This window comes from Cnephaeus nilssonii (genome assembly GCF_951640355.1).
Source record: "Cnephaeus nilssonii genome assembly, chromosome: 21".
Lineage (NCBI taxonomy): Eukaryota > Metazoa > Chordata > Mammalia > Chiroptera > Vespertilionidae > Cnephaeus > Cnephaeus nilssonii.
In genome coordinates this window covers 19,933,891-19,960,785 of record NC_137092.1, presented here as the reverse complement: position 1 = coordinate 19,960,785, position 26,895 = coordinate 19,933,891, and the positions used below count along the sequence as shown (strand labels likewise).

Here is a 26,895-nt window from a genome sequence, read left to right as displayed (position 1 = left end):
ATTCCTCCAACATGGGGAGATCACAGAAAGCTTCCTGGAAGCGGAGATCAATTAAGGAGGAGTTAACTTGCTAAGGTGCATTGGCGGGGAGAGAGAGGTAGGGAAGTAAGGGGTAGGGAAGACTTGTTTAGAGCATTTTAGGCAGGGGGACAGCAGGAATAAATGTAGAGAATTCGGAAAGCCCATGCTGCACCCTGGAACATGGAGGAACCAGCATAGGTGGAAATTGTTTCTAAGCACAAACCAAGGGGCCGGAAGTGGTAAGAGGTGAGGTTGGAGGCCTAAATAGTCATGTCCTAGAGCACCTTCAACACCAAGATAATGAGCTTGGAGTATAGCTGCAGGGAGACATTTCAAGGTTGTACGCAGAGATATGATTCACTCAGAAACTCCTTTGAGTTAATAGAGGCAATGGGCCAACTGTTGGCCAAATGGCCCCGTGGTCACGGTGTTACAGTCCAGCAGGGGATGCAGTGAGCAGCTGCAATGCAGGGAGGATGGAGCATGGTCCCGGCCAGGTCACCTTCCTGGCTGTGTGGAGACACACAGGAAGCAGAGATAGGTCAGGTGGAGGATTCATAGTCCAATTCAGGCAAGAGCTGAGAAGTTGTCAGTCCCAGGGAAGGAACAGTGTTCCCAGAGACAGTCCACGTGCCATAGGTTGACATGGTAAAAGGTAGAGCTTCTCTGTGGTCTTCACCCCCCTTCCAGCTCTCCATCTCACACCTGCTCCCTCCCAGGCTGCCGGGACCTTCCTGGGAAACCCGCATGTGGATGAAGCTGGAAAATGCAATCTGGCTGCATCCTGAGAGTGTCACATGCTGGTTGTCTGGGACCACACACTGAGACACTTTGCAAGAAAATTTAACAGAAAGCAGATGGCAAGTGTCGGGGGGCCTCTCACAACTGAGAAGGCAAAGGAGTAAACCAAAAAAACAGTGTTAGGACCAGAGTTCTGTGAGCAGCAGAGAAGTGGTCCTCCCCTCCCCCTCCCCACTCTGCCCCTGGACTGGGAGGGCAGGAGGGGAACTGACCTCTTGCAGGAGCCACTCTGGTCTCTGTGGCCCAGTGGATGGGGCGTGGTACTTAGATTGATGGTGGATGGTCCCACCTCTCTTCATTCTGTTCCTTCACTCTGAATATCCTTTGGGCTTATTACAGCAGCTCAGAATGAGCACTCTAAATTTAGATCCAAACTATGTCATGTTTCCAAGGGAACTGTAAATTACTTTGTGAATGTACATACAACACAGCTAGCAAACTCTGCTTGATGAAGCCCTCTTACACTCGGTGTCTGAAGGCACCACATAAATTGTTGCCTAGTCCAAGCCCCAGGACAGTGACAGCCTCGGCTAGATTGCCTTTGCTCCCCTTCTGTAGGAGACTCTGCTGTGGTACAAGGGACTCAAGCCTTCAGCTGCTACAGCTCCAAACTCCCCAAAGCCCCATATATGAAGGGTTTGTTGGATGAAGAAGAGAGTCAAGATGTTCTATGGCTTATGATGAGCCACCCACCATGAGAGTGACCAGACTACTCCTCCAAGCATCCGGGTCCTACCTGATAGTGAAGCCAGAAGAGTCACTGACCCAGGAGGGAAGGTGGAACATGGGAAGCAGTTTTTGTTATTATTGTTTTTATCCTCACCCAAGGAGTGAGGATATTTTTCCATTGATTTTTAGAGAGAGTGGAAGGGAGAGGGGAGAGAGACAGAGAGATCGGGAGAGGGAGAGGGGTAGAAAAGCATCGATGTGACAGACACATCGATTGGTTGCCTCCCACATGTACCTGACCTGAAGGTGAGCATAAGGGCACATACCTGCAACCAAGGTATGTGCCCTTGACCAACAATTGAACCTGAGACCCTCCAGTATGGCAGGCCAGTGCTAACCACTGAGCAACACCGCCCAGGGCAAGAAACAGTTTTTGATGAGGGTAGGGAATCACTTAGGACTGAGTTCAGTTTTAGTAACAGAGACTGGAAATAACAATGGTTGGCACAACATAGAAATTTATTTCTCTTCCATGAATAAGAAGTCCAGAGACATCCAGTCCCGGGCTAGTAGAGTAGACACATGATGTCACCACAAACCCAGACACCTTCCTTCTTCTCTCTACCCTTCCTGCTGTGCAGTTTTCATCCTTGAGTTCACTGCATGGTCCACGACAGCTCCCGGTGCTCCATCATCATGTCCATGCCCCGGGAGCAGGGAGGAGGAGGTGGACGGGTAAACAGTCTGCAGTTCACCCGGTCAGCTTCCTACATGCAGCTTTCCTGGGCCCCACACAACACTCCGCTTATACTTCATTAGCCCACCTTGATTACCTGGCCACCAAGGCTTTTAAAAAATTAAATTTATTGGGGTGACATTGGTTATTAAAATTATATAGGTTTCAAGTGTATAATTCTATGATACATCATCTGTGTATTTCATTGTTTGCTCACTATCCGTAGTCAAATCTTCTTCTCTCACCATATATTTGGCCCTCTTTGCCCTTTGCTACCTCCTATCCCCCTTCCCTCTGGTAACACTGTGTCTATGAGTTTTGTTTGTTTTTTTCTTGTTTATTCATTCATTGCTTTCAATGTTATAGCTCCCATGTAAGTGAAATCATATGGTTCTTTACTTTTTCTGTCTGACTTATTTCACTTAGCATGATATTCTTAAGATCCATCCATATTGTCACAAATGACAGTCTTTTGTCTTTTCTTATGGCTGAGAAATGTTCCATTGTATATATGTATTACGTCTTCTTTATCCAATTAAAGGACTCTGGTTGTTTCCATATATTGGCCACCATGAATAGTGCTGTAATGAACATAGGGGTGCATATATCTTTGCGAATAAATGTTTTCAAAATTTTCAGGTAGATACCCAGAAGAGGGGTTGCTGGGTCATATGGTAACTGTATTCTGAATTTTTTGAGGAACCTCCTTACTATTTTCCATAGTGGCTGTACCAGTTTACATTCCCACCAGCAGGGAATGAGGGTTCCTTTTTCTCTACGATCTCTCCAACATTTGTTATTGCCTGTCTTGTTGATAATAGCCTTTCAGGTGTGAGGTGGTATCTCATTGTAGTTTTGATTTGCATTTCCATAATAGCTTTGAAGTTGAACATCTTTTCATATATCTGTTGGCCATTTGTATGTCTTGAGAGAAGGGTCTGTTTGGGTTCTTTGCCCATTTTTTAATTGGATTGTTTGTTTGGTATTGAGTTCTATGAGTTCTTTATATATTTTGGATATTAACCCCTTGTCAGAGCTGTTCTTTGCAAATATCTTCTTCCATTCGGTTGATTGCCTTTTTTGTTTTGTTGACGGTTTCTTTTGCTGTGCAGAAGCTGTGTACTTTGCTATCCGAAGGCCCTTTTTATAGCTAATCAGGACACTGCCTCAGGAACAAACATCAGAGGTTTGGATAACAACCACTTCTACTCCATGTTCCTGAATTACTCAGGTTACTTATTTCAAAATGCCTCAGACCTGACACACACAGTCCGGAAACACTACCAGCTGGGCTAACGTGTTTTTTAGAGCACTTGCTTTAAATTTTTAATATATATAATTATATATATATATATAAATAATAGGCCCTGTGTTAAATGTTTAATATATATAATATAGTAAATGTTTCAAACAACCATGGGGGATCTGTACATTATTACTTCCATTTTACAGATGAGAAAACAGAGGTTCAGAGGGAAAGAGTCACTTGCCCACAGTCACACAGATAGTGTCCAGCAGACTGGACTCCAGGCCTATGTGAATCCCAAGCATCGTGCCTATGGCACCATCTTATCTCCCACTTCAAGTAGTCTCCATTCGAGATCTTAGGAAACTGCGCGAGTAACAGTAACATCACAGACTCAAGCCCAGGGGTGCTTGTCGTGCTTGGGGTGAGAAGTACTCTGACTCTCTCTAGGGGGTGAGAATCCCGACCCACGGGGACTCTAGCAGAAGCATCACTTCTGGAGCGCTCAGGTGTGAGCCACTCTCGGGTCTTCACAGCAGTATTCCTTGGGGGTCTCCAGGTACCCCACACTCTTCCCGAGCACACCCTCCATATCCACATCACTTGTCTCCACTCAGACTTGGCTACTGGCCCTTCCTGACTCCCCTGATGGACTCGGACCAGTGCAGGCTGGCACGCGGGAACCGGGACACCCATCCCTGGGTCCATCCTGTCTCCTGCTCCAGGCGCTCCCACCCTCTGACACCTCTTCTCCATAGTTAGGTCCACTCTCGTGGGGCCGTGCTCTTTAGAAATCAGCCGGGAGGGCAGCAGACCCTTCTCTCCTACAGGGATCTCTCCAACACTCAGTTCACGATTCTGATCAGACTGAAGCAGAATGTCCTCCAAACAGCTACACGTTCAGACACAGTTCTGCACACGTGTTCATGAGGACGGAGCCAAAGAAGCCAGTGCCCAGGCTCCCAACCCACAGAGAGATGTGCTCGGTGCCAGGGCGGCGGGAAAACACAGGAACTGCCCCCTGTTGGGACCTGCCCAGCCTCCTCCCCTGGCAGGCCAGGCCTGGCACCGGCCTCTCCTGTGTGACCCTGCGGCCTGGCCTGTGACGTGGACCCGGGTCGGCCTGAGACCTGTCCTCAGGCTGGGTCCCTGGGCAGTGCTTCCCCAAAGATAGCAAACCCAAGGAATTTGTGGGTTTAACGTGTCTATTCCAAATAGTGTGCACTCTCAACTGTGTAAATAACACAGGAAAAACCCCCACCAAAATCACTAGTGACTTTTGCTGTGTCGGGGTATTAGAAATATAACCTTTCTGTATGTTCTAGTTAGCGTATAATGAATATTGTTTTTCTAAGCAGAAAACAAAACAAAACAAAAAATACAGACATACTGGTTTAGCTTTTGGTGTGGATATTCTAACTCCGGAGGCACGCACACCTCTGCACCCCAGGGACACATGGGGCTGACATCCTGGTTCTGCTGATGTGTCTCCTCTCCTTTGGTGCTGAGCCTAGTGGCTTGAATCCAGCTCTGTGGCTCAGTTGACCCTGGCTGCACCCTGCATACAACACAGTATCCACCTCAGTCTTGCCCAGCTTCATGCTCCAGCCCAGGTCAGGACAGCCTGGCCTTGGGCCCCGAAGCTGGTCTCCTCCGCCTCACATCCAGCTGCTATAGGTGAATAGCTTTGACCCCTGGTGCCCCTCCAGATTCTCAGAGTCTAGTTTTAAGGAGCAAACACAGCCTAACACAACCAAAAAATAATTTACATTGTAATCAGCCCACTCTGGAAAGCAGACTGTCCTCTAAGCATTATTGATCCTCTGCATGAAATGATGGCTCCTCTCTATACTGTGGGTCAAGAAGATACACCACAGATGCTGCCATGGACTGCACCCATCGCCACCTGAGCATCCTCAGTCCTGCTGAATTCAACTTAGTGCCCAACAGTGGCTCGTCATCCTGCTTTGCTGCTCTAAATATCGGGCTGAGGGAGGATGGAGGGGGAAGGATTCCCATAACAGAACTCTGACCCATGCAGAGATGGAGACCATGTACTGCTTTATTCTTCATGTTAACCAGCCAATACCTTCCCATTGAGCACATACTGCTTCATAATTTATACAGTATTTCCACAGAGACTTGCTTCTCACAATAAATAATTCCCATTTCCCAGAGAAGCACACTGAGAGAGCAGTCACCTGACTTGTTCCAGCTCATGGAACCAGGAAATGGAAGTGACAGGAAACTCAAGGCAGGTGCCCGGCCCCACCAAAATTTCCCTGAGGTGGCCCCTGGAGGGGACCATCTGTGACCAGCACACAGCCAACAACCTCCATCAAGCCCAAGGGCAAAGAAGGCCACAGAGCATCCTTCATTTTGGAGAAGAATTAAGTAAATCCATGAGAGGCTGACAGGGTCCGAGTAAACAGAGAAACCAGCTTTTGAGTGAAGATGGACGTGTGGCAGGTGAAGACAATTGGGGGGTGGGGGTGGTGAACGGTCTGACAGGTACCAAGGTCAATAATAAAAAACAGTGTGACAGCAGCAGTAATCAAAGGAAAAGTGAGGGGGGACCTAGAGTCCTGACACTCTCAGTGAGGGAGCCTGGAAGGGGCAAGCAGGACATTCATTCCCCAGCAACACAGTGTGCTGATGGCCAGCAGGCCAGCATCACCCAGTCCCCCCAGGGTCATTGCACACCCCCCCAGCAGCCGTCTTCCTGGGCAGCTGCAGAGAGGAACACTTGAGAAACGTTGGAAGCAGGAAAAACCAATGTGTGTGACTATGCAGACACCTGAGTAGGTAAGGCAGGCTGGGATCACAGCACATGCATACATACATGTGTGCATGTATGTAGAGAGAACCGATTAGACTTCGGGACCTGTGCTCTATGCTGGACCACAGAACTGCTCTCCAGGGACCTTCCACTGGAGGGGGCACCTCTGTAGATAACGTCTCTGATAAGTGTGGTAACAAGTTCTACTTGAGCTCAGAGAGGGAGCTAAGTGTCACAAATTCCTTCTCCAATGAAGCTTCACATCTCTTAGCATCAAAAAAGACCTTGGGGCCAGGGTGCTGAAGTCTGAATCCTGGCCTCTCCTTCGTGGTTTTAGACAAGTCACTTAACCTCTCTGTGGCGTAATATCTCCGTCTGTAAAACGGGGAGGATCATAGCAGCTTGTTTGGTTGCTGTGAGGATTAAATAAGTTAATGTGTAAAGCCTTGAGCAGAGTGCTGGCGTGTGCCTGGAAGGCGTAGGCGTGGGTCCTGGCCTTCCTGGCGCAGGCCCTAGGTGGCCAGACCCACGCCCTAGGCTGGGTGGTTCTATCTGGCCGGCTTCGCTGAGAGTGGTGGGATTTTCCTTCCTAATTAAACGCAGCTGGTTTGGACAAACCCGCCACCATCCCACCTCTGCAGTCTTCTAGGGAAAGCCCAGAGATCTTGTTATTTTGGAGAAAGGTGATACCTAGTCATTGTTGATTAATACTGTGGACCCTGCTTGCAGATCAAACATTTGAATCATTCTGGACACATTCATGGGTCTAGACCAGTGGTCGGCAAACTCATTAGTCAACAGAGCCAAATAAAACAGTACAACGATTGAAATTTCTTTTGAGAGCCAGATTTTTTAAACTTAAACTATATAGGTAGGTACATTGTTATTAACTTAATTAGGGTACTCCTAAGCTGGCCTTTGCTAAAAACTCAAGGGGCCAAAGAGCCGCATGTGGCTCGCGAGCCGCAGTTTGCCGACCACTGGTCTAGACTAATGAAGGTGGAATATTCCACCACCGTAGAACATGCTGCCTACCTCATAATTGCCTTCCAAAGCAGCCCCTGAGGGAGAAGGCATGAAAACTTCTCAGAGAAGTTCCTCAACTTGGGCTTCCCAAGACTCTGCTGGTGTCTTCTCAGCCAAGGGATGCTTTTACAATGAGTTCCCTGCTTGATAACAAACTAGGATCAAAGGGATACCTTTTCCTCTCCCAAACTCCAAAGAAAGAATTCCATTTCGAGTGGCTGCTAGAGAAAGCTGATAGTCTCAGGGTATCTTCCTCCAGCCCCACAGTAGGGCAGTTGTTGAGTAATTCCATGGAAAGAAGCAGAAAGTCTCCTCTGCCCTGTCCAGCTTAGGCTCCTCCTCCCCCTCGGCTTCTCCTCCCCCCCCCCCCCCCACACACACCACCACCACCTCCAGCCCTGCAGCTCAGAGTCAGGGTGGTGGGCCCCCCGGCCCCACTCTTAAGAGCCCCTATAAGTGGCTACGGAGTGTAAAAAGTAGAAGGCTGAAACTTTATGGCTTGGTATTTGCAAGAATGAACCTCAGTTTACTCATCTATAGAGTGGGGCAACAAACCCGCCTTCCATACTTTACAAAACCTGGAGAAGGCTCAACCGAGACTGTGTTCAGGAAAACACCCCGAAAACTGTAATAAGTCTGCAAATGTCAGGAGTCTGTCACTCCGCCTCATTTTAGTGCTTTTCAAAAGGGGAAAGGTAGAAAGATCAATGCGGGAGAAAAACTGCTGAATCCTCTCAAGGCCATGAATCTTTCTTCGGCTCCGCGTGAAGTCGCGCTGAACCATGTCCACCGTTAGGTTAGTTGAAGGCTGCTGTTAAAATGAAAATGTCACTGTTATTTATGGTTTAAGGCCTCCCTGTTTCCAAATAGGTTTTCAGAAGGTGTTAATTTATTGCCAATACTGTATCTTGTGTTACTTTGGCATTTGACTGCTGAGGGATGAGGCACAGGAGACAGGGGAGTTTTAAGCAGAGTTGGGGACAGAAGGAAGGTCTGGAGAAACGGCCCTTCCCAGGAAGCTAGTTCCCTAACTACAGGGACCAGCCCTGGACAGTCACAGCCAGTCAGTGAGCACACTGGACCCAGCCCAGCAGAGCTCTTATCATCCCCACACACAGAGGAGGTGAGGGGAGTGGCAGAGAGGTTACTGGAACCCTGAGAGTCAGGCAGAGAAGGTTACCTTGAGGGAAGCAGTGTCGTTCTATGGGGGACACAGCCAGCATGCGGCTCCCGGGAGGAAGCCAGGACTCTACAGCTCCCCTGCTGGGCTCCACGTGGCTAAGTGGGAAACTCCAGGGTAAGAGAGCCTCTGGGGATAGAGATCCGGGAGGAGAAGGGAGGAGAAGGGAGGAGAAGGGTCTGGGGGGCAGAAGGAAGTTCTCCAGGAGTGTGTGTGCAGAGAGGGGAGGATGGTGGAACAGTGCACAGGAGGCTGGGGAGGAAGGAGATTGCCCTGGGGGAGAACTTCCATCAGAGACCAGGGCGCCACGTACAGGGATTTCAGGTATAAACCCTAGCCCACCCGAGGCATTCTGCATCCTCCTGTGGGCTGATTTGTACCCGCTATGAACCACACCGGGACTTTGGGGACCCTCATAGCATGCTTGGCTTCCCAAAGCCTCAGGAATCGGCTACACTGAGAGCCTGTATTCTTAATTTGTCAGAAAGGCAGCTAGCTGCTTGTAGCTAGATAGTCAATTCTTGTCTTTATTCAGATTGAAAACATTTAAAGGTCCAATATTTTACAATATATCTTCTGGATGCAGCAGTTAATAAAACCACATTTGAATTTCGCTGGAGCCCCCTTTAAACAATAATGAACAAAGATGATACTGTATAACTTAATGGAGAGCAAAATGCATTTTGTCAAGACAGAGAGGGAGAGGGAAGGAATTTAAGGAATTATGTGCCCTGGAAAAATCACTCTCTAAAGTCATGAGGAAGATGAATCTGGGCCTTAGCAACCGCATCACTGCAAAATAAGATAAATGACAAGCAAAACAAACGTTTACATTTTTCAGATTAGGATTCATCTTCGGGGCCAGTTGCAACCACAGATGCCGAAGGGTTTCTTAATCATGATGTCATACTCTGCTTACAAAACACCGGTGGCTCAACACGCCCATGGGATCCAGAGCCTGTTTCTGGAGATGCCAGTCACGGCTCTCTGACATCTTAGCACCTTCCATCTCTGAACACACAGACCCTCTCCACCCCACCCCCACCCCCTTCCCAGGCCACCACCCAGGAGCCGGGCCCTTCCTCGGGCATGATTTTCACTTTGCTCCTCTCACTTCTGCTGCCTTTCTCCTGCCTCGTCCTTTCACAGTCTTCCTGATTCTCCAAGACCCAAGGCAAACGCCACCTTTCCCACTGAGCTTTCTCTAAAGAGTCTTCTGGTAGAAATGCTTCCATCTGCTGGGCTCCCAGAATTTCCCCACACCTCTGACAGGGCACTCATCCCAGTCGGCTGTTAATCCTAGTTATGCGATTAGCTTCCTCCAGGTGACACCGGGAGTTACCTGAGAGTTCTCCATGAAATCTAGCCCGGTCTCACGCATGCAATCAGTGTGGAACTGGATTTAATTAAGCAAGTTGTGCTCTATACCCCAGTGCTCTCAGAGGATCCTCAGATTTCAGTTATAAAATAATTATGGTGTTTCAGGCACTAGAAAATATAATTCACCTGTGTGTAGTCTTTGGGCCAGGGCAGTGCTATTTTATGCTCTAAAAGTCATAATTCACCCAATGAAGTCAATGACTCCCTTAGAGCTCCTTTAGAGCCGAGTGTTCATAAGCTGTCACCTCCAACATACAAGCCATCTGAATGAATTAATGGATAGCCAATACGAAAGCAATTATTCTGTTCCTGCTGGAAGGATCAGCTCCAATAGAGTTATGTCATATAATTGAAAACAGCATGAATTTGATATTTGAATCTGTCATTAGGTATTTTTAGAACAGATGAATTATCTGGTGTTCTGAATGTGGATAAGTATAATTTTTACAGGTGACTAGTCCTAAGATATGTTTGTTTCTAAAGGGTTTCAATGCCCTAGAAATCCAGCAATTTCTACATTTACAAGCATAATTAATTAGATGTTCTGAGCCCACCTTTATAAATTGGATTTCCCCGAGTTGTCCTCCAGGCCCCCACTGGTCCATGGACATCAAGCCCTAGGATCACTGCTAATGCATGAGCACCTCCCTTGCCTCACAGGCAAACACCAGCATGCGTTATTTTCATAATCTAATTTTCATTGATGTTAAGCCTTTGCGAAGACGGAAGATGCTCCTTTCAGATGAAGAAGGGATTGTCCTGAGAGAACTTCCTTGCACTTGTCCTTGGGGTTCCAACTAACTCTGCTCATGCTGTGCCCTTTGCCCGCTCTCCCCACCTGCACCCCATGACTCCATCCACCTTTCCAACACCACCCCTCCGTCTGGCCTGGGTCCCTCCCTCTTCAGGAGCCACTGAGGTCACTTCTCACCCTCATCTCTGCTCACTGCTAGGAGTGCCTCTTAAACTTAAATTGGGTGATCTTCAGTTTAATAATAAAAATGGACTGCCTTGCTTTCTCAAACTTCGCTTTTATGTTCAGGAGACCAGTCTTCTCAACCAGATGATAAGGCCCAGGAGGGCAGAGACCACATTTTATATTGTGAACTAATTTCTTCATCTGTTCTAAGGACTATCTCGGGCAGGAGATAAGAGCCATTGATCCAGGCTATAGTCTTATTGGCCATCTTTCATCCCAGGGAATTCTCTTTGCCGTTTTATTAAACGTAAAGAAGAGAAAGATGAAGAGTAATATGACGCTTCCAGAATAATTGAACAGCAAATGGGGATGTGCTGTTCCCCCAGCTCAGGAAACATAGACAAAACAAAAACAACAAAAAAACAGACATCAATGACAGCAAAAGTCAGACTCTTGGAAGAATTCTTGACCAAAATGGTGGACATTAATTAGGAATTCATTATTTATATCCTACCTACTTCCAAAGGATGGAAACCGCTGCTGAAGGGAGGCTATGGCGCCCGAGACAGAACTGAGTCTGGAAATATGGCTCAGGAGTCAGTTTGGCTCTAACTTACTGTGTGCAACTGGGCGAATCACTCCCATGCGTTGAGCCTCATCTGTAAAATGGGAGTAATCCATTGGTGGTTCTCAGCATTCAATGGTATATACTTTTAAATTATATATATTCTAATGCTCTACATATTTTAAGAATTCTTTGGGGTCTATAAAAAGTGGATAAATGCTCACCTAAATGGGGTCTCTATTGACCAGAAATCCTGGGGCAACCTGGAAGGCAGACCATCAGCCTCCGCTGCCCAACAGGAAATGGTTCCCCCAGCGGGCAGAGCTGCCGGCCTCACCAGTTGTCTTGCAAAATGGGAATTCAAACCTGGCTGACCTCATGCTCACTCCCAGGCATGACAGTGTCCCTCCGTTGGTGTTATTCCCTGGGTCCATATCCAAGACCCTGTTTTTCAGATGAAGAAGGAATTGTCCTGAGAGATCAGGACGATTAGAGTTCTCACAGAGCACACACGATAGGGCCTTTGGAGGAGTCCAGAGCTGGATCCCCCCGGCCCAGCCCTGTGGTTTCTCTAACCCACTCCGACGCAAAGCCACAGACGTCCTGGGCTGAGCACTTGCATGCACCCCACCTGGTTCTGCACCGAAGGCCCTCCCTGCGGATCCGATGGGGCGCATCAGGTGACCGCAGTTGGGGAGCGTGGGGCAGCCGTCCTCCCACGCCACCGCGGGCCGCTGACAGCTCCGGGCCAGCCGTGCGGCCCAGTCTGCAGGGAGTTTTCTGCCCTCGGGTTCTTTACAGAAACCTGACAGGCCCAATAAAGGCCCAGTGCTGATGGAGAGAGCGGCCCGCGTCCTCCCAGCAGCCCGCTGCCTCCGCTGACACAATGGGGCCGCAGTAATCCCATTACACCCTCGTCTTTCATAATTACTCTCTTTCTCCAAGTGACAGAGCATCCCAACGGCAGGGAAGGGAACTATTTTTAAACTATTTCTACCTAAAAAAAAAAGACTCGTTTTTTCACAGATACAGTTCTGTTCTATAAATCACACTAGGGACAGAGTGGGTACTAAGGTTGGCGGAAGCGAGAAATCCCGACCACTGGCCGCCCCCACCCCTCCAAAAGCTCGCCTCACCCAACCTGCCCAACAACCTACACACGCTTTTCTTTCCTCCTTCTTTTTGTTTCTGAGGTCCCTCTGCCAGTGTTTGTCACCTCCAGCCCCTCCCTGACTCTAGGGGGGGGGGGGGGGGGGGAAGAAAGATTACAAAGGCATAGCTTTCTGTGAGGGACTTGCGGCCTTCCTCTTCCCCCTTCCCACCCACCCCACACCTACCTTCTTGAGACCAGCTCTCCTCGCCCTTCTCCTCCGGTCTGGGAAAATTCGTCTGCAGGATGTATTTCTAGAACAGTAGCATCTCAATGAGAGGACATGAAGCCGGGGGAGGGCAGTGGAGGGGGAAAAGCAAAATAAAGCCACTGAGGAGCCACGTTAGCTGGGGCAGGAGCTTCAGCCGGGCCGGGGTGACCTCCCAGAGGGGACGGCACCTTCAGAAACCGGGCACTACTCCAGTCCCCAAGACCATCCTGCCATCTGCCTGCCTCTTACAAATTCCTCGAAGACACCCAGTGCCGCCACAATAGTTATATTGATAAGGAAGCTGGAGCGCTGGAAATGCATCAATGGCACCACCAGGATTTCTTGAGTATCAAGCTATCGAATTACTGCGCCTCCCTTGCACTCGCATTTCTGGGGTCAATAGCTATCGGTCTCACTCACCACGGTTAGTGTATCATTGAAGCCTGCGTATATTATCTGTCCCTCAGGGTTATATTTTCTCACTCTACCTACAGAACTCTCGGCTGCTCCTCCGGCCAGCCTGGCGCTCTGCCATTTCCCCCCTCCATCTTTCCTGTTTTTACTTCCTTTCTCCTATTCCCACCATCTCTGACGGGCCCATCTTGCTTCTAGGCCTGGAGTCTCCCTAGCTGTGGTCGGGGCGGGGGGGGGGGGGGGGGGTGCACCAGAGAGACAGGAAGACTGAGAGGAGAGGAGGCGGCTCTGCGGGTCCCCTCCAGTCTCTCAAGTGGTTTTTGGTGACAGATTTGCATTTAGCTTAGAGATGCAGACACCGCCCCCCCCCCAAACCCCAACACACACACACACACCCCAAAGCCGGATCATGGGTCTCAGAGCAGGTGGGACCCCTCTAAAGGAGACAGTGGAGCAAATGCAGCACGAGGGTAAGCCATGGGATTAGACCAGGCCCTCGGTAGGGGACGTTGCAAAGACCTGCCCACAGCATTGCTGAAAAGTGCCACAGAAAGGCCTGCAGAGCAGTGAGCATCCTTAGCCACACAAGGAACAGGAGGCGGAGGCAGGGGAGGAAGCCAGGGACACAAGAAAGAAAAGCCACTTCGAAACAATTACTAAGTGACATGAGCTCAGTAGAACCAAGGGCACGTTTATTACGGGCATGAATAAGCATTGGTTTCACTCGACCTTCAGCAGGCGTCAGAAGTAGTGAGGAAAATGACGCCCCTCATCCCATTCATCCCACCTTCTCTGTCTGTGCAGAAAAGCAACCTAAACGAAATGTGGAGAGACAAGAGAGAAGCAGAGAGTCTGTGGTGTGATTAACAATGGCTGCTGACTGGGCCTGGTGGGAACACACCAGAGGGAGCTCAGAGAAGTGAATGAAGCCGGAGGTTGCTGGTGCCAGCCCCGGTTTTCTGTAACTGCTGGCTCGGTGGGGAAGAGCACGTTTAAAGAACGTCTCCCAACTCCTCGAGGATCAAGGTTTGCTGATGTAGAATTGCTTTTGACTCCCAGGACACAGGAGGCCAGGCACCATCAGACCAGCCTTCCCGCCAGGAGGTGGGAGACAGGATTGGTAGAGAAAGCATTAAGCTAAAAGTCATCACTGTCAGGAAGTCCTAAATCTGATCCTGAGAGAGGAGCGTGTTGATTTGTAAGCGTGTTGATTTGTAAGTCTTTTCATGAGAATGGCATGTGGCCACTAAGGCCGGCGGGGAAACAGCAGTGAAGAGCACAGGCTACACGCAGGTACACTGGCCTCGGTCTTGGCTCCTCTTCTTCAGTAGCTGCCAGTCTTGGTCAAATACCTTGTTTTTCCTGAAGCTCATTTTCCTCCTCTCAAACAATGGAAATTAAAAGAGGAGATACCATCATAGTGACATCACCATGGATCCCTGCTGGTTGTTTACAGCCAGTCTGATTAGTTGATGCCTCTTCCGATTGGGTGTTGCCTGAGCCACACCAGTTACTAAATCTCCTGAATATCACTCCTCTCTCTCTTATAAGTTGGTTGTCAGGAATGAATGAAATTATAAGGGAAATGCTTAGCTCAGTGTCTGGTAAAAATGCCCAATGGTATTCGTTATGGATTGAATCATATCCCACAAAGAAGATATGCTGACAGTCTAACCCCTGGCACCTCAGAAAGTAACCTAATTTGGAAATAGGGTCATTGCAGATGTGATTAGTTACGATGAGGTCATACTGAGTGATGGACCCCTAATCTAGTATGACTGATGTCCTTGAAAGAAGACGGCCATGTGACGACACGGAGACACAGGGAAGGGCCATGTGGAAATGAAGGCAAAGATGGGAGTGATGCATCTCTAAGCCCAGGAGCGCCTCGGGGTCTCGCCCATCACCAGAAGCCAGGAGACAGGCATGGGACAGACCTTCCCTCAGAGCCCTTAGCAGGAACTAGCCCTGATGACATCTCGGCTTTGAACTTCTAGTGCCCAGAACCGTCCCTGTGTGAGAAAGCTGTGTAGTTTTAAGCTACCCAGTTTGTGGTAACTTGTTATGGCGGCCCTTGAACACAGTATTATACTGGGCACACTCCTCAAAGGCATGAACTCGAAAAGTATCCGGGAGAAGATCTTAACATTCTTGTTAGTCCAATCTCGCATGTGGTGCTTGAAAGGCCATCTTCAGCATTCTCAAGAAGTAGTCCAACTGCTTGTGCTTGGATACCTCCAGTGACCGGAACTCACTACCTATCATGACAATCCAGTAGCTCTGACAATTAGAAAAACTATTCTTTATATGGAGCCAAAAAATACGTTTTCTCATAGATTCCCCTTATTCAGTGGAAACTACCTCCCTTGAACCTTTTGTCATAGAAATGTCCGATCCCTTAGCATTTAACATTCCTTCAAATACTTGCATTCATTGAACAAATCATGTTATGTTGCTATGTTATGTTATTTTACGTTCTAGCACATATCAGAGGTTATCACATGCAATTTCTTTTGTGTATAATGAACTCTGTCTTCTCAATCTAAAGAGAAATCTATTAAAATCCAGTTCTATATTATACATCTCCTGGTAGACTAGGTTGTGCTGTGGGAAACACCAAAAACAAAACCTGTGCTTCAAAAACCGGAGGTTTACTTCTCTCTCACGCGCTGTTGCCCCGACCCGCGGGGCAACAACGCAGACACCAGAGACGAACCTAAGAGAACGAGACAAACAAGGGACGCGAAGAATGGAGGCAAGACAAATGGGTTTCTGATCAAGCCTCAAATTTTTATTCTTACAACGGTGCCTTATATCCAAGTCAGGGAGTGGGAGGTGGGGCGCGGGGAGTGAACTGTGGACCTATCAGTGCTTGCCAGCAGGGGCTGCAGGCAGGGAAGGGGGTATGAGGAAGTAGCCGTGGGTGCAGGTGGTTTCTAGAAGGGGAGATGTCTAGGAGGGATGGGGGCTGAGCGGGTCATGTGGGTTTAGGTAATTGACTAGGGTCGTGAGGGGTGCTGACTTATAGATAAAGGATGTGATGGTTGGAGGGCAGGTGTGGTGGTTAGAGGGTAGTTATGCGAAGAATGCTTTGTCCTTAGGCATGAGGAAGTAGGCCTATGGTGAGGACCAGTTTTCCATGAGGTTCTGTTTCATTAGCTTACTGAAATAATGTTAGAATTAATTTGTCATTGACTCTTGGCTCCTGACATCTCCTCCCTCTCTGTTTAAGAGAAGGGAGTGGGCCTTAACCAACCGGGGAAACATCGACCTGATTCCTCCCGTGGGCTTTGTATGCCCACCATGTGTGGCTCTTGACATCTTTTGGGGAGGAGAGGCAGAGCCATTATTTTTATTGATGTCAACCTCTATGCAAACCAGGTGTACTCTCAGGGAAATCCAGAGGAGGTTGGAAAAAATGTCCCGATCTTCCCTTGCAATGCTTTGCTCTGCACTCGGTTTGATACCCATACCTCTGGCTCTGGCTCTGGCCAGAGCGTAGGTAAGCATCCCTCTGGTTAAGATGCTGTCCCCGTAGGGAAGGAGCGAGTCTGGGTCTGGAGGTTTTCTCGCTCTTGGTAAACCGAGCCCCACCTTTCGGCCATTTCCAGGCATTGATAATGAATCTGAATGGGTTTTGCTAAAGCTGAATCTATTTGCTGTTTTACGAGGTCGGTTATTTTTCTAAATGCCCAAGGGCCAAATGTCTTCATGGCTGGAGCATTCCTGTTAATTCCTCTCTGTTGCAGGAATCCACATGGTCTAGGAGTTGTTTTCTGAAAATATACAAACACATTCTCGACCAAGGTTAATAGAGAACTCTTTTCTATAAATTTTACTTGGGATCCTTTATTTTTTTTGCCCAAACAATTTTCCTTTGGCTTATTTTGACACCATATATGTTTTTCATGGGTGTCCTGCTGTGTGAAAATTAATTTTCAAAGTAAAAAATTTTTTCTAGATGTAATTTACTTACAGGATATTTTTTCTTACATGGTATTTTTCCACTATCCCCCTTTTTTATTTAATTTTTAGGAGGTTTTGGAAGATTTTTATAATGCAGTCTTGATAACTTTAAATTTTAATTTCTGCACAAAATATGACTGCTTTAGGTTCATTGCATGTTAAGTAATTTTACCATGAAATGAACCATCAATAGAAATTTTGGTTAATACTTTAGGAACAGCTTTTGTACAATTACATTTTCTTGAATATTTATTTATTTTCAATTAGCCAATTTAAATTAATCTGAAAACTTGACTATTTTACTGTCAAATTTAATACTCATTAAATAACAACAATCTTAGTTTACTCAGTAAATATTAATGGAAAGGATTATTTTGCATCCTTGAGAAAGCCCTGAGCATTCCTGGATTTAGATATAGGGCAGCTGCCATCAGCCAACTCTCTGTTGCCTGGGTCTCAATCCAAGCTGGGCCAAGTCTCTGTACGTTGCCTGGGTCCCGATTTGAGCTGGCATGGGAAGCGCGAAGCAGCCATGGGGCAGGAGACCTCCTTCAGAAGGGGCGAGTGTTCAAACCCCTGCAATGTTGGGGGGGTGAGGTTCTGTGCCCCACCTCTGTTGACCCCCAAGTTCTCTCCTGATGGCCCCTCTGCGACTGTGCCTGTCTTAGGTTGTTCCTCCCTTGAGGAATCTTACCCGTCTTTGACTAACCAGCCATCCTCCGGGGCCAAGCAGGGTGATGTGAGGTTCAGTTCTGTCTCCTTGGTAGCCTATGCCCCTATGGCCTCCATGCCTAGCACCTGCCTTGGGATCCCCTCGCCTGCTGGTGGGGCCCTGGCATTGATCACAGATCTTGGGGTACCCAGGTTTCTTCTCCAGGGAGGGCCCAGCTCACGCCATTGTGCCAGAGACAGATTCATGGTACCAGCCACCATGAGGCTTCAACCTCAGCATGAACAGAAAACTCAGGCAACAGCTATGGGCAATTGGATTATAAGAGGGTCCCTCTTGGCAAAAAGAGCAAGAAGGGTCAATATAGAATGCTCAAATGCCTTCCCAGGGGGCCTTCCACACAGTGGAAGGGATTAAATCCTTTCATGTGCTTTTTAAATTGCTGCCAAACATTCAAAGAATTAGTTTGTAAGTTTGGGATAATTGTACAATGTGCTGTTGTAAAATATCAAAAATTATAATGAAATTTTAAAATATCATGTAAGAATATTCTTTGTTCTAGGCCATGGCAATTCAATCTCAAACTGGCTATCAATTTCTGTATAGAAAAGGTTTTAACCAGTTAAAATCTCTGAATAATTTCTAAAAGTCATTTAATCTTTTCTTATCTACACCTTCTGAGGTCTGATGCATTGATTATCAATTACAATCTCTGATGTTTGAAGGAAAACTCTATTTTCTCCCAAAATAACCTGCAGGCTATAGAGAGTTTCATTTAAGGATCTTTGTCTTTCTTTTTACAACAAGCAACCTGTATGGTTACAGCTTGAAAGGCAAGCCTCAGGCGACTAGCTAGCTATATTACAAGTATTCTTACAGTAAGGCTGACTACTAATTTACTTTCAGATTTAACATTTTAATAACAATTTTCAGTTTATACTGTAAATGTTAGTGAAATAGAATTTAAAATCTTAAAATTTTTTTATAAATTTATAATTATATTTTTAAAGTATCCTCTTAGGCTTATTTGAATATACAGAGGAATCATGGGAAGCCTTCAGTAACCCTTTTAGAAAACTTATTTAAATTGCTTACAAAGACATTGGCTTATTTAAAGGAAGGGGACTGGCCTTTGTTATTTCAAGATGGCGGGCAGTAACCACGTGGCCAGAGAGGCAGGCAAGATGGCGGCTGCCTCACAAGCGGCAAATGTTGCCCCGCCTCTAGCTTAATTAAGAATGCTGGCGGCTACGAGTCAGGATTCAATTACTTATAAAAACATTGGCTTCTCATGTAACTTAATTTATATGAGACATTGATTATATTTTAAAAATCCAATTTATAAAGTAACTTAAGTAGATATCTTTAATTTAAAAAGCAAAGAAACCTATTCAGTAAAACTTATAGGTTTGATATTTTATTGGTCTGATCCAAAAGTATGAACACTGTCCCACCTCCAGCCGATCCAAAAATGCAGGCTGCTTGAGGCTTTTGTCTTTTTAGAAATTCTACTGCTGTTGAAAATGTTAGCTATATTTAAATATATTGTTTTTGCCCTTCTTACAGGCAAAAACTTTCATTATTTTATAAAGCTTTCCATGAAGAGAGAATAGACTTTTGAAATACATTTAAGGGCCTGTGAAATGTCTTAAAAGCTATTCTCAAAACCTTGAAATACCTTGGAAAGGCCAAACATATAATATATATATATATATGTATGTATATGATTTAAAGATTATATACTTAAATTATCTTAAAGAATATCAATTAAATTTAAACTGTATCGCAGAATTAATTCTCTTTTTTAAATCAGACCAAGAAGTAACATGTTTTGAATTCCTAATTATTTAAGAGAAAACACATTTTCTCAAAAATTAAGTTGCTATACTCTAGGCATTTAGTTACCACAATTCTATAATTTCTCACAATTCAATCTGAACCTTAAACTTCCAGAGTTTGTAAGTCAAATATTTAGCAGTTCTTTATTAATAACCCTTTATATTTTTAAGAATAAATTTTAAAATCTAATAGTTAACTTTAAATCATGTTTTTTCTGGCTGGGGTTGGCCTAGCCACTTGACCTTTTCTGGGAAGGTCAGCTAGCAAAAGGTGTAGCCATTGAAATGCAAATGAACATTCTTTAAAAATGGCCGCTGGCGGGAACCAGCCCACCTACACGCTAGGGGAAGGGCGCGTCCATCCCTCCCTCCATAAAAAAGGGTGTAGCTTTAAAACCTTTTAATGGAGAGTAAAGAGACCTTAAACTTTCAGAGCTTTAAATCTTAGATAGCAAAATTAAATACTTAGCATTTCTCAAATCAATAATACTTTTACATTTTTAAGGATACATTTCAAACAAAATATAAGGCATAGTCAATTAATAGATTAATTAATTATAACATCTAGACTTCATACTAGGCATACTCAGATCAACATTTCAGTATTATCTACTTCCTGGGGGTTACTTGCCTCGGGGTGGGTAATTTCAAAAGTCACCCCAAATCACCTTGGGAAACCAGCCTCTATCTCTCTCCCCGGTTCATCTCCACCATCTTTAAGGCCAAAATAGTCTCGGGTTTTTATTCTGTACACAGAAAAAGGTCAAGTCCAGCTCAAAACTATGCGCACTCGTTTTTAAACTGGCCTTTTCCCTTGCATGTGCACAGAAATCCCGGATGCATTTATAAATTTGTAAAAGCTTTAAGTCATTAGCTGGAAAATAAATAAAGATGGTGAAGATGAGGCCTTTCAAATTGGCTGTCTTGGGGAGTGGCGTCCATATTGGATCACCTCGTGTCTCCCTTCCCCCACCTCCTTCTTTCTTAGGGGGAAGATTCAGTAATGGTCTGGCATCTACTGTTTTTATTTTATTTACTTTTTTCAATTTTTATTTATTTTTATTTTTAAGGAAAGAAAAGATTTTTAAGATAAAGAATTATTGGCCGTTGCTGAAAAGTTCCTTTTATTCTTTTTTACTTGGTTACAAGTAGTTTACACGTGGAGGCAGAAGAGGTGCAGATGGTATTCTTAGAGACTTGCACCCTTCCATTGCAGGCTGTAACCCACTTAGACATTCTTAAACTCTCCTGTGCTGAATCAAGGCCATCAACAATTAAAATAGGAATTTTCTCTGGACCAAAAGTCTCATAATAATCCTGAAGGGCGTGTGGAAGGGGGACGGGAGTTTTCTTTAAGAATTTCCTCCCCCGTTTTAATAACTTCCTGAACATCAGGGCCATGTGAGTGGATTTTCAGCATGTAAATTCCAGTAGGAAAAAGTAGTTACAGGAATCTTTTCAGGGCCAAAGGCTCGATAAAAATCTTGTAAAGCATCTCCTACTCTAGCCCATCGTCTATGATTGATGGTTCCTTCTAGGGGGAACCAGGGAAGGGTATCATGGATAAAGTCAAAAAACTTTTTGGGATCCTTCTTTTTAACCCTTACTCCTCGCGTCCTGAGGGATTTCTTGAGGCTATCAAGGAACATTTCATGACTACTCAGTGAATGCCCCATTCCTGGTCGGCTGGATGGCTTTCTAGGTACTTATCCTCTCCCACGTAAGCCTCCGGGCTGTATAAACCCCGCGCCAGGTCAGCCTGACTTTTTTCGCCTACTGTGAAATCAAAGCGGAACTCTCTCCTTTCAATATTGCTCTTTACTCCCTTGCTTGCGTGAAACAGTCGGTAGGTATAACCCGCCTACTCGGACCCTCATAGACAAGGAAGATCCCTGATGCCCCCGTCCCATAGGAACGGGGGAGGTGAACTCCTCGTGGTTGAGTCTATGAGGTGAACGACCTTTTGTTCATAGCAAGCGCAAGGTTTGGAGAGCAAATCTACTCAGTGAGGAATTCACGACAGAGAAATCAAGCAGGGATACTAGGCCAGGTGATTCAGAGTTGTCACTACCGAGACTGGGTACCCTTCACTCTTCCCCAGTACGGTGAGGTGACTGCTTATTAGTGGGCTAGAGGAATTGACCCGAAAAGCCAATAATAACAGCCGAGCAAAGAGGGGTGAAATGTCCGAAAATGCTTGTTTGTAAAATTATCCACTTACCTCACTCCGATCTGACTCGCGGCGGGTGCGCGGCGATCTAGGGGGGAATGCAATCCGAAGGTGCGAGATCAGGGGGAATGCAATCCGAAGGGTCGCCTGGCCAGGCCTTTTCAGTGGATGTTCCCGTCGGAGGGTCTCTAGACCACGTTGGGCGCCATCTTTGCCCCGACCCGCGGGGCAACAACGCAGACACCAGAGACGAACCTAAGAGAACGAGACAAACAAGGGACGCGAAGAATGGAGGCAAGACAAATGGGTTTCTGATCAAGCCTCAAATTTTTATTCTTACAACGGTGCCTTATATCCAAGTCAGGGAGTGGGAGGTGGGGCGCGGGGAGTGAACTGTGGACCTATCAGTGCTTGCCAGCAGGGGCTGCAGGCAGGGAAGGGGGTATGAGGAAGTAGCCGTGGGTGCAGGTGGTTTCTAGAAGGGGAGATGTCTAGGAGGGATGGGGGCTGAGCGGGTCATGTGGGTTTAGGTAATTGACTAGGGTCGTGAGGGGTGCTGACTTATAGATAAAGGATGTGATGGTTGGAGGGCAGGTGTGGTGGTTAGAGGGTAGTTATGCGAAGAATGCTTTGTCCTTAGGCATGAGGAAGTAGGCCTATGGTGAGGACCAGTTTTCCATGAGGTTCTGTTTCATTAGCTTACTGAAATAATGTTAGAATTAATTTGTCATTGACTCTTGGCTCCTGACACGCTGTCTCCTACTGTGGCGCAGCAGGGGCTCTCAGTTTGTTGTAGTAGCTCCGGGACCCAGACTGAGAAAGCAGCCAGCAGCTGGGACACTCCACTGTGGCAGGGATAAAGCTTCGGAGCGTCACCCATCGGCAATAATGCCCCCGTCCAGAAGTGACACTCCTCACTTCCTCTCACAACTCATTGGCCAGTGCTAGTGGCATGGCCTCACCCAACCAGCAGGAGGCCCGAAAATACAGTCCTAGACAATATAGTCCTTCCACGTGTCTGGAAGCCAGGCCCAGGAACACTGGGCCCGCGGCACTGGTGGTCACCATCCCCTGAGTGGATTTCCTGCTGTTCCACCCTCCTGCTTGTTGGTCAAGGTCATGAGCACATTACATTGTCATTATACTACTTGTGTTTCCATCTCCTCCGTGAGACTGAGAGTTTCTCAAGGGCAGGGATTAGGTCATAATAAACATTTGGTGTGCAGATGTATTTGTGACCAGTAACCATGCATCCACAGTGAGAGCCAAAGTCCTGACCGTGGTGCCCAGGCCATATCGGATCCGGATAGGGCAAGAACCAGACAGCTATTCTGTCTGTCCACAAACCATACCTATTCATTTCGCTGAATGCCAGGAACTAGCTAAGTATTATACGGATACTAACTCGATCATCACTACAATTCCATAAGGAGGGTGCTCTTACGATCCCCACCTTATAGGTGGGGAAACTGAGGCATGAAGAGCTACATGATCTACCACTCACAGGTAGAAAGCAAAGCAAAGGAGTGGGGTTTGAACCCAGGCAGTGTGACTCCAGAGCCAGCTCTTAACCTTTGCTCCTTAATCTTGACCTCTCTGGGCAGAATCTCCTCCATCCTAAAATGGGAATAACCCTAATAACCATAGGGGTGTTCTGAGGGTCAAGTAGGTCAGGTGTGAGGTGCACAGCACACATTCAGTGCATGTTCCATTTGCCGCCTCGTCCTTGGACTCATAGTTACTCTCCCTTCGTCAGCCCTTAGTCCTTAATCTTCTTAGTAGCTTTAAAGCCACCTTTAGAACCCAACTTTGTGGGCCTCTTTTCTCCTCTGTGTGGGGAATAAAAAAGCAATATAATTTCCCTAAACCTGATTTGCATGACAGTAAATATATTGTTCTGTGTAGTTCTTTGTGACTGAGTAACCAGCAGAGGAGCTAATTTATTAGTTTAGCAATTTAAGCAGGACCTCGGAAAAAAAGAGCCCCGATCACGCAGCGCTGGGACTGTGCTAATGAGAAGATTAGAGGCGTGTTCAGCCCGCACAGTCCCAGATAATCACACGTGTACCCGAGGATTATTAACAACCACAATTACTGGGAACTGTATTATCTGCCTGGCTGGTTATTCTCACGTCAACTTGTATTGAAGAGACGAGCTTGGGGGAGTTAATAAGTTATTTTGAAGTGGCTGGTGGGGGCCCTTCATAATAACGATCTGTCGAAATGCAAGGGTGCACCTGAGGCTCCACGGTGCCTTCACCCTAATTCTCACCCAGGAGTGGAAGGAAGCGCTGAGTTTTCTTTGGAGAAAGCGGCTCTCCACAGAGCCCGGGCCCCGCCTCGCAGGCTCTCTTTGCTGGAACCACTTGCCACCCCGGGGGCCGGTCTCCTGTGTTCCAGATAATCTTTGGAAGCAGTGTCCATTTCAGGGGACAAAGCTCTGGGCTTTTATGACCCTGGTAGTTCCTGTCTCTTCCCAGCCTCCCTCCTCCTTGAAAGTCTTCGGCTGCCTGTCCTTGGGCTTTGCAGGACTCTGCACAGCATGGCACCCAGCGCAGGCCTCAGAGATAACTTCAGTCCTGCTTTCTCTTGCAGATTCTGACAACTCCATGCTGGGAGCTGCGGGCTGGTCTTGAACCCAGAGCTCTGCACGGAGGATGGGGGCAGACGGGGAAACCGTGGTCCTGAAGAACATGCTCCTTGGCGTCAACCTGATCCTTCTGGGCTCCATGCTCCAGCCCACAGAGTGTCAGCTGGAGGGCCCCACGGAGAGGGGCCAGAGACCGGCGGTGGAGGAGGAGGGAGGCATTGCCAGCTACAACACATCCGACAAAGAGCCGCCCGTGGTCTTCAACCACGTGTACAACATCAACGTGCCCCTGGACAGCCTCTGCTCCTCCTCGGGGCTGGAGGCCTCGGCCGAGCAGGAGGTGAGTGCGGAAGACGAGGCGCCGGCCGAGTATCTGGGCCAGACCTCCGACCCGGAGAGCCAGGTCACCGTCACCCACAGGATCAACCTCCCCAAAAAGGCCTGCCCGTGCGCCACCGGCTCGGCCCAGGTGCTGCGGGAGCTGCTGAGCCGCATCGAGATGCTGGAGAGGGAGGTGTCGGTGCTTCGGGACCAGTGCGGCAGCAGCTGCTGCCAAGAAAGTGCGGCCACAGGTAGGGCTGGGCCCCTGCAGGGGCCTCAGGTGGGAAGAGGAGGGGAATCCGGCCCCTCTTCACGCAGAAGGAAAGGAGCCCCAGTCTGTAGCTTTGTGATAAAGCAGCTCTGAGATCTGCATGCAGTCCTCCCCGGAGGACTCGGCACCCGCATTCTCCACACCCACACGCTCGCCTCGCCGGTGTGAGACATTACTTGCTTCTGGGGGATGAGTCAGGGAACGGCACCTCGGTTCAGCACAGCAGCGAGCAGGGAGTTTGATGTCTGTCTTCATTCATCTTGGGTTTTTACAGGCTGTTGAATTGATATCTCTCCGTGTTAACCTGAGGGACTAGAGAATGCAGGCGCGTGTTCACTCAGTCGCAGCCTTTCTCCCATCTGAGTAAATGATAGTCATCAAGGTCTCCCAGGACCCATCCCCGTCTTCTCCAGCAAGATGGAAGTTTTGGCCCCTGCCCCCTCCACCAGCACGCACGTGTGCACACACCTGCTCACACATGCACACACATTGCTTATTCTGCACCCCTTCCAAAGGCTGAACGTCCGGGAGAGGTACCTCCAGCCTCACCCACCCGCTGCAAGTAACACTTAGGAGTTACTGTCTGTGCCTCTCTGATAGGTCATTAGGTTTTCAGAGCCTGCCTCCCTGAGTTCAAATCCGGACTCTGCTATTTACCAGCTTAATCCTTAAGTAAGTGCCATGGCCTGTGCCTTTCTTTCCCCGTCGACAAATGGGGACAGAGCAGAACGGCAAGGAGTCGTTAAGATACAAGCATCCACTCAGGTGAAAGCCTGGCTCCTCGTGAGCCCACCGGAGCACCAGCTATTGCCCGCTGACCCGCCCGAGCAGAAGCTGTCTGCACCTGTGTGCACATCTCCTCTCACCCCAAGGCCCCATAGAGTCCTGCCATCCTGCCATTCACCCTTTGGTGAGAACAGGAATCTGTCTCACTAGCGTGGGTTCCAGCTTTCACTTCGAATATCTCCAGGCTCTCGCAGGGATGAAGGCAGGAGTGGCCCGGATGGCCTGCGTGTCTTGAGGCACACGGACATGAGTGTGGGCAGTCTTTGAGTAGTGAAGTGTCATGGTTTTCTCACCTCCTCCTCTCCCCAACCAAAACCGTAAATAAAACAGTCTGAAGAAGAGAAGAAAGTCCAGTTGCCCAGTCTCCCATTCCTCAGTGAGAACTGTCAGGTCACTTATCCATGGAACCAGAACACAGGGAAATCATAGGTGTCCATGAACACGGGCTCTTGGCTGCCTGGGCGGCTTTCTGAGTGGCTTTTCCCCAGCCTCCCACCAGGCTCCCTGGCAGATGTGGGGAAATCTACAAGCGAGCGCTGTGTTCAGCAATGTCAGTGTGCAGGCCGTGGGGGTGACTGAAGTGACAGGATTAAACAGGATATAACTTACTGCACTTCAGATCCCCAAGGCCAAGTGCAGAGAAGGATGCCACGCAAGTGCTGGGCTTGTGTTTGTTTAATACGTTTGTGTGATTCATGTTAGCCAGATAAATTAGCCACTGTGCTTATAGCGTGGTAAGGGCTAGGACAGAGATGCGCACAGAATCCTAAAAGGATCGTAGCCAACAGTGACTGCAGGAGACTGAGGTTGAGGGAGGCCTTTGAACTGACCTTGGAGCTGAGGGCTGATGCATGAGCAGAGTGAGTGTGAGGGCAGGAAGCAGAGGGAGTAGGGCAAGTCTGTGGCACATATGACATTGCCCTGCAATAGCAAGCCCAGTGCTCAGCCTACATGCCCTGGGAACCTCTTCAGTCCCCAGAGCACCTGGGCATCTTTGTCAGGGGCTGTCCTTGGGCTGTGGGACCCTCCTTGGCCTGCCCAGAGAGAGAAGGGAGGAGCCTGAACCACTACACCCCGAGGGACAGCCCTTAACCCATGGTGAGGGGTAACCTGCCCTGTGGCCTGAGCATCCTGCAAGACCAAACCCCAGTTACCTTCCCTGGACTTAGCCCACAATGTACCTGGC

At 47.7% G+C, this 26,895-nt stretch overlaps 1 protein-coding gene across 1 annotated transcript in view; it reads left to right on the top strand.

The window, feature by feature from the left end:
• Positions 1-8,472: 8,472 nt before the first annotated feature.
• TNR (tenascin R) overlaps positions 8,473-26,895 on the top strand; it is a gene marked incomplete at its 3' end in the record, with an annotated part of 73,894 nt that continues 55,471 nt past the window's right edge. The window contains exons 1-2 of the mRNA XM_079760536.1: positions 8,473-8,575; positions 24,337-24,903. Of these exons, the coding sequence (XP_079616662.1) occupies positions 24,399-24,903 (505 nt within the window). The 5' untranslated portion in view covers positions 8,473-8,575; positions 24,337-24,398. The remainder of the gene's footprint in view (positions 8,576-24,336; positions 24,904-26,895) is intronic.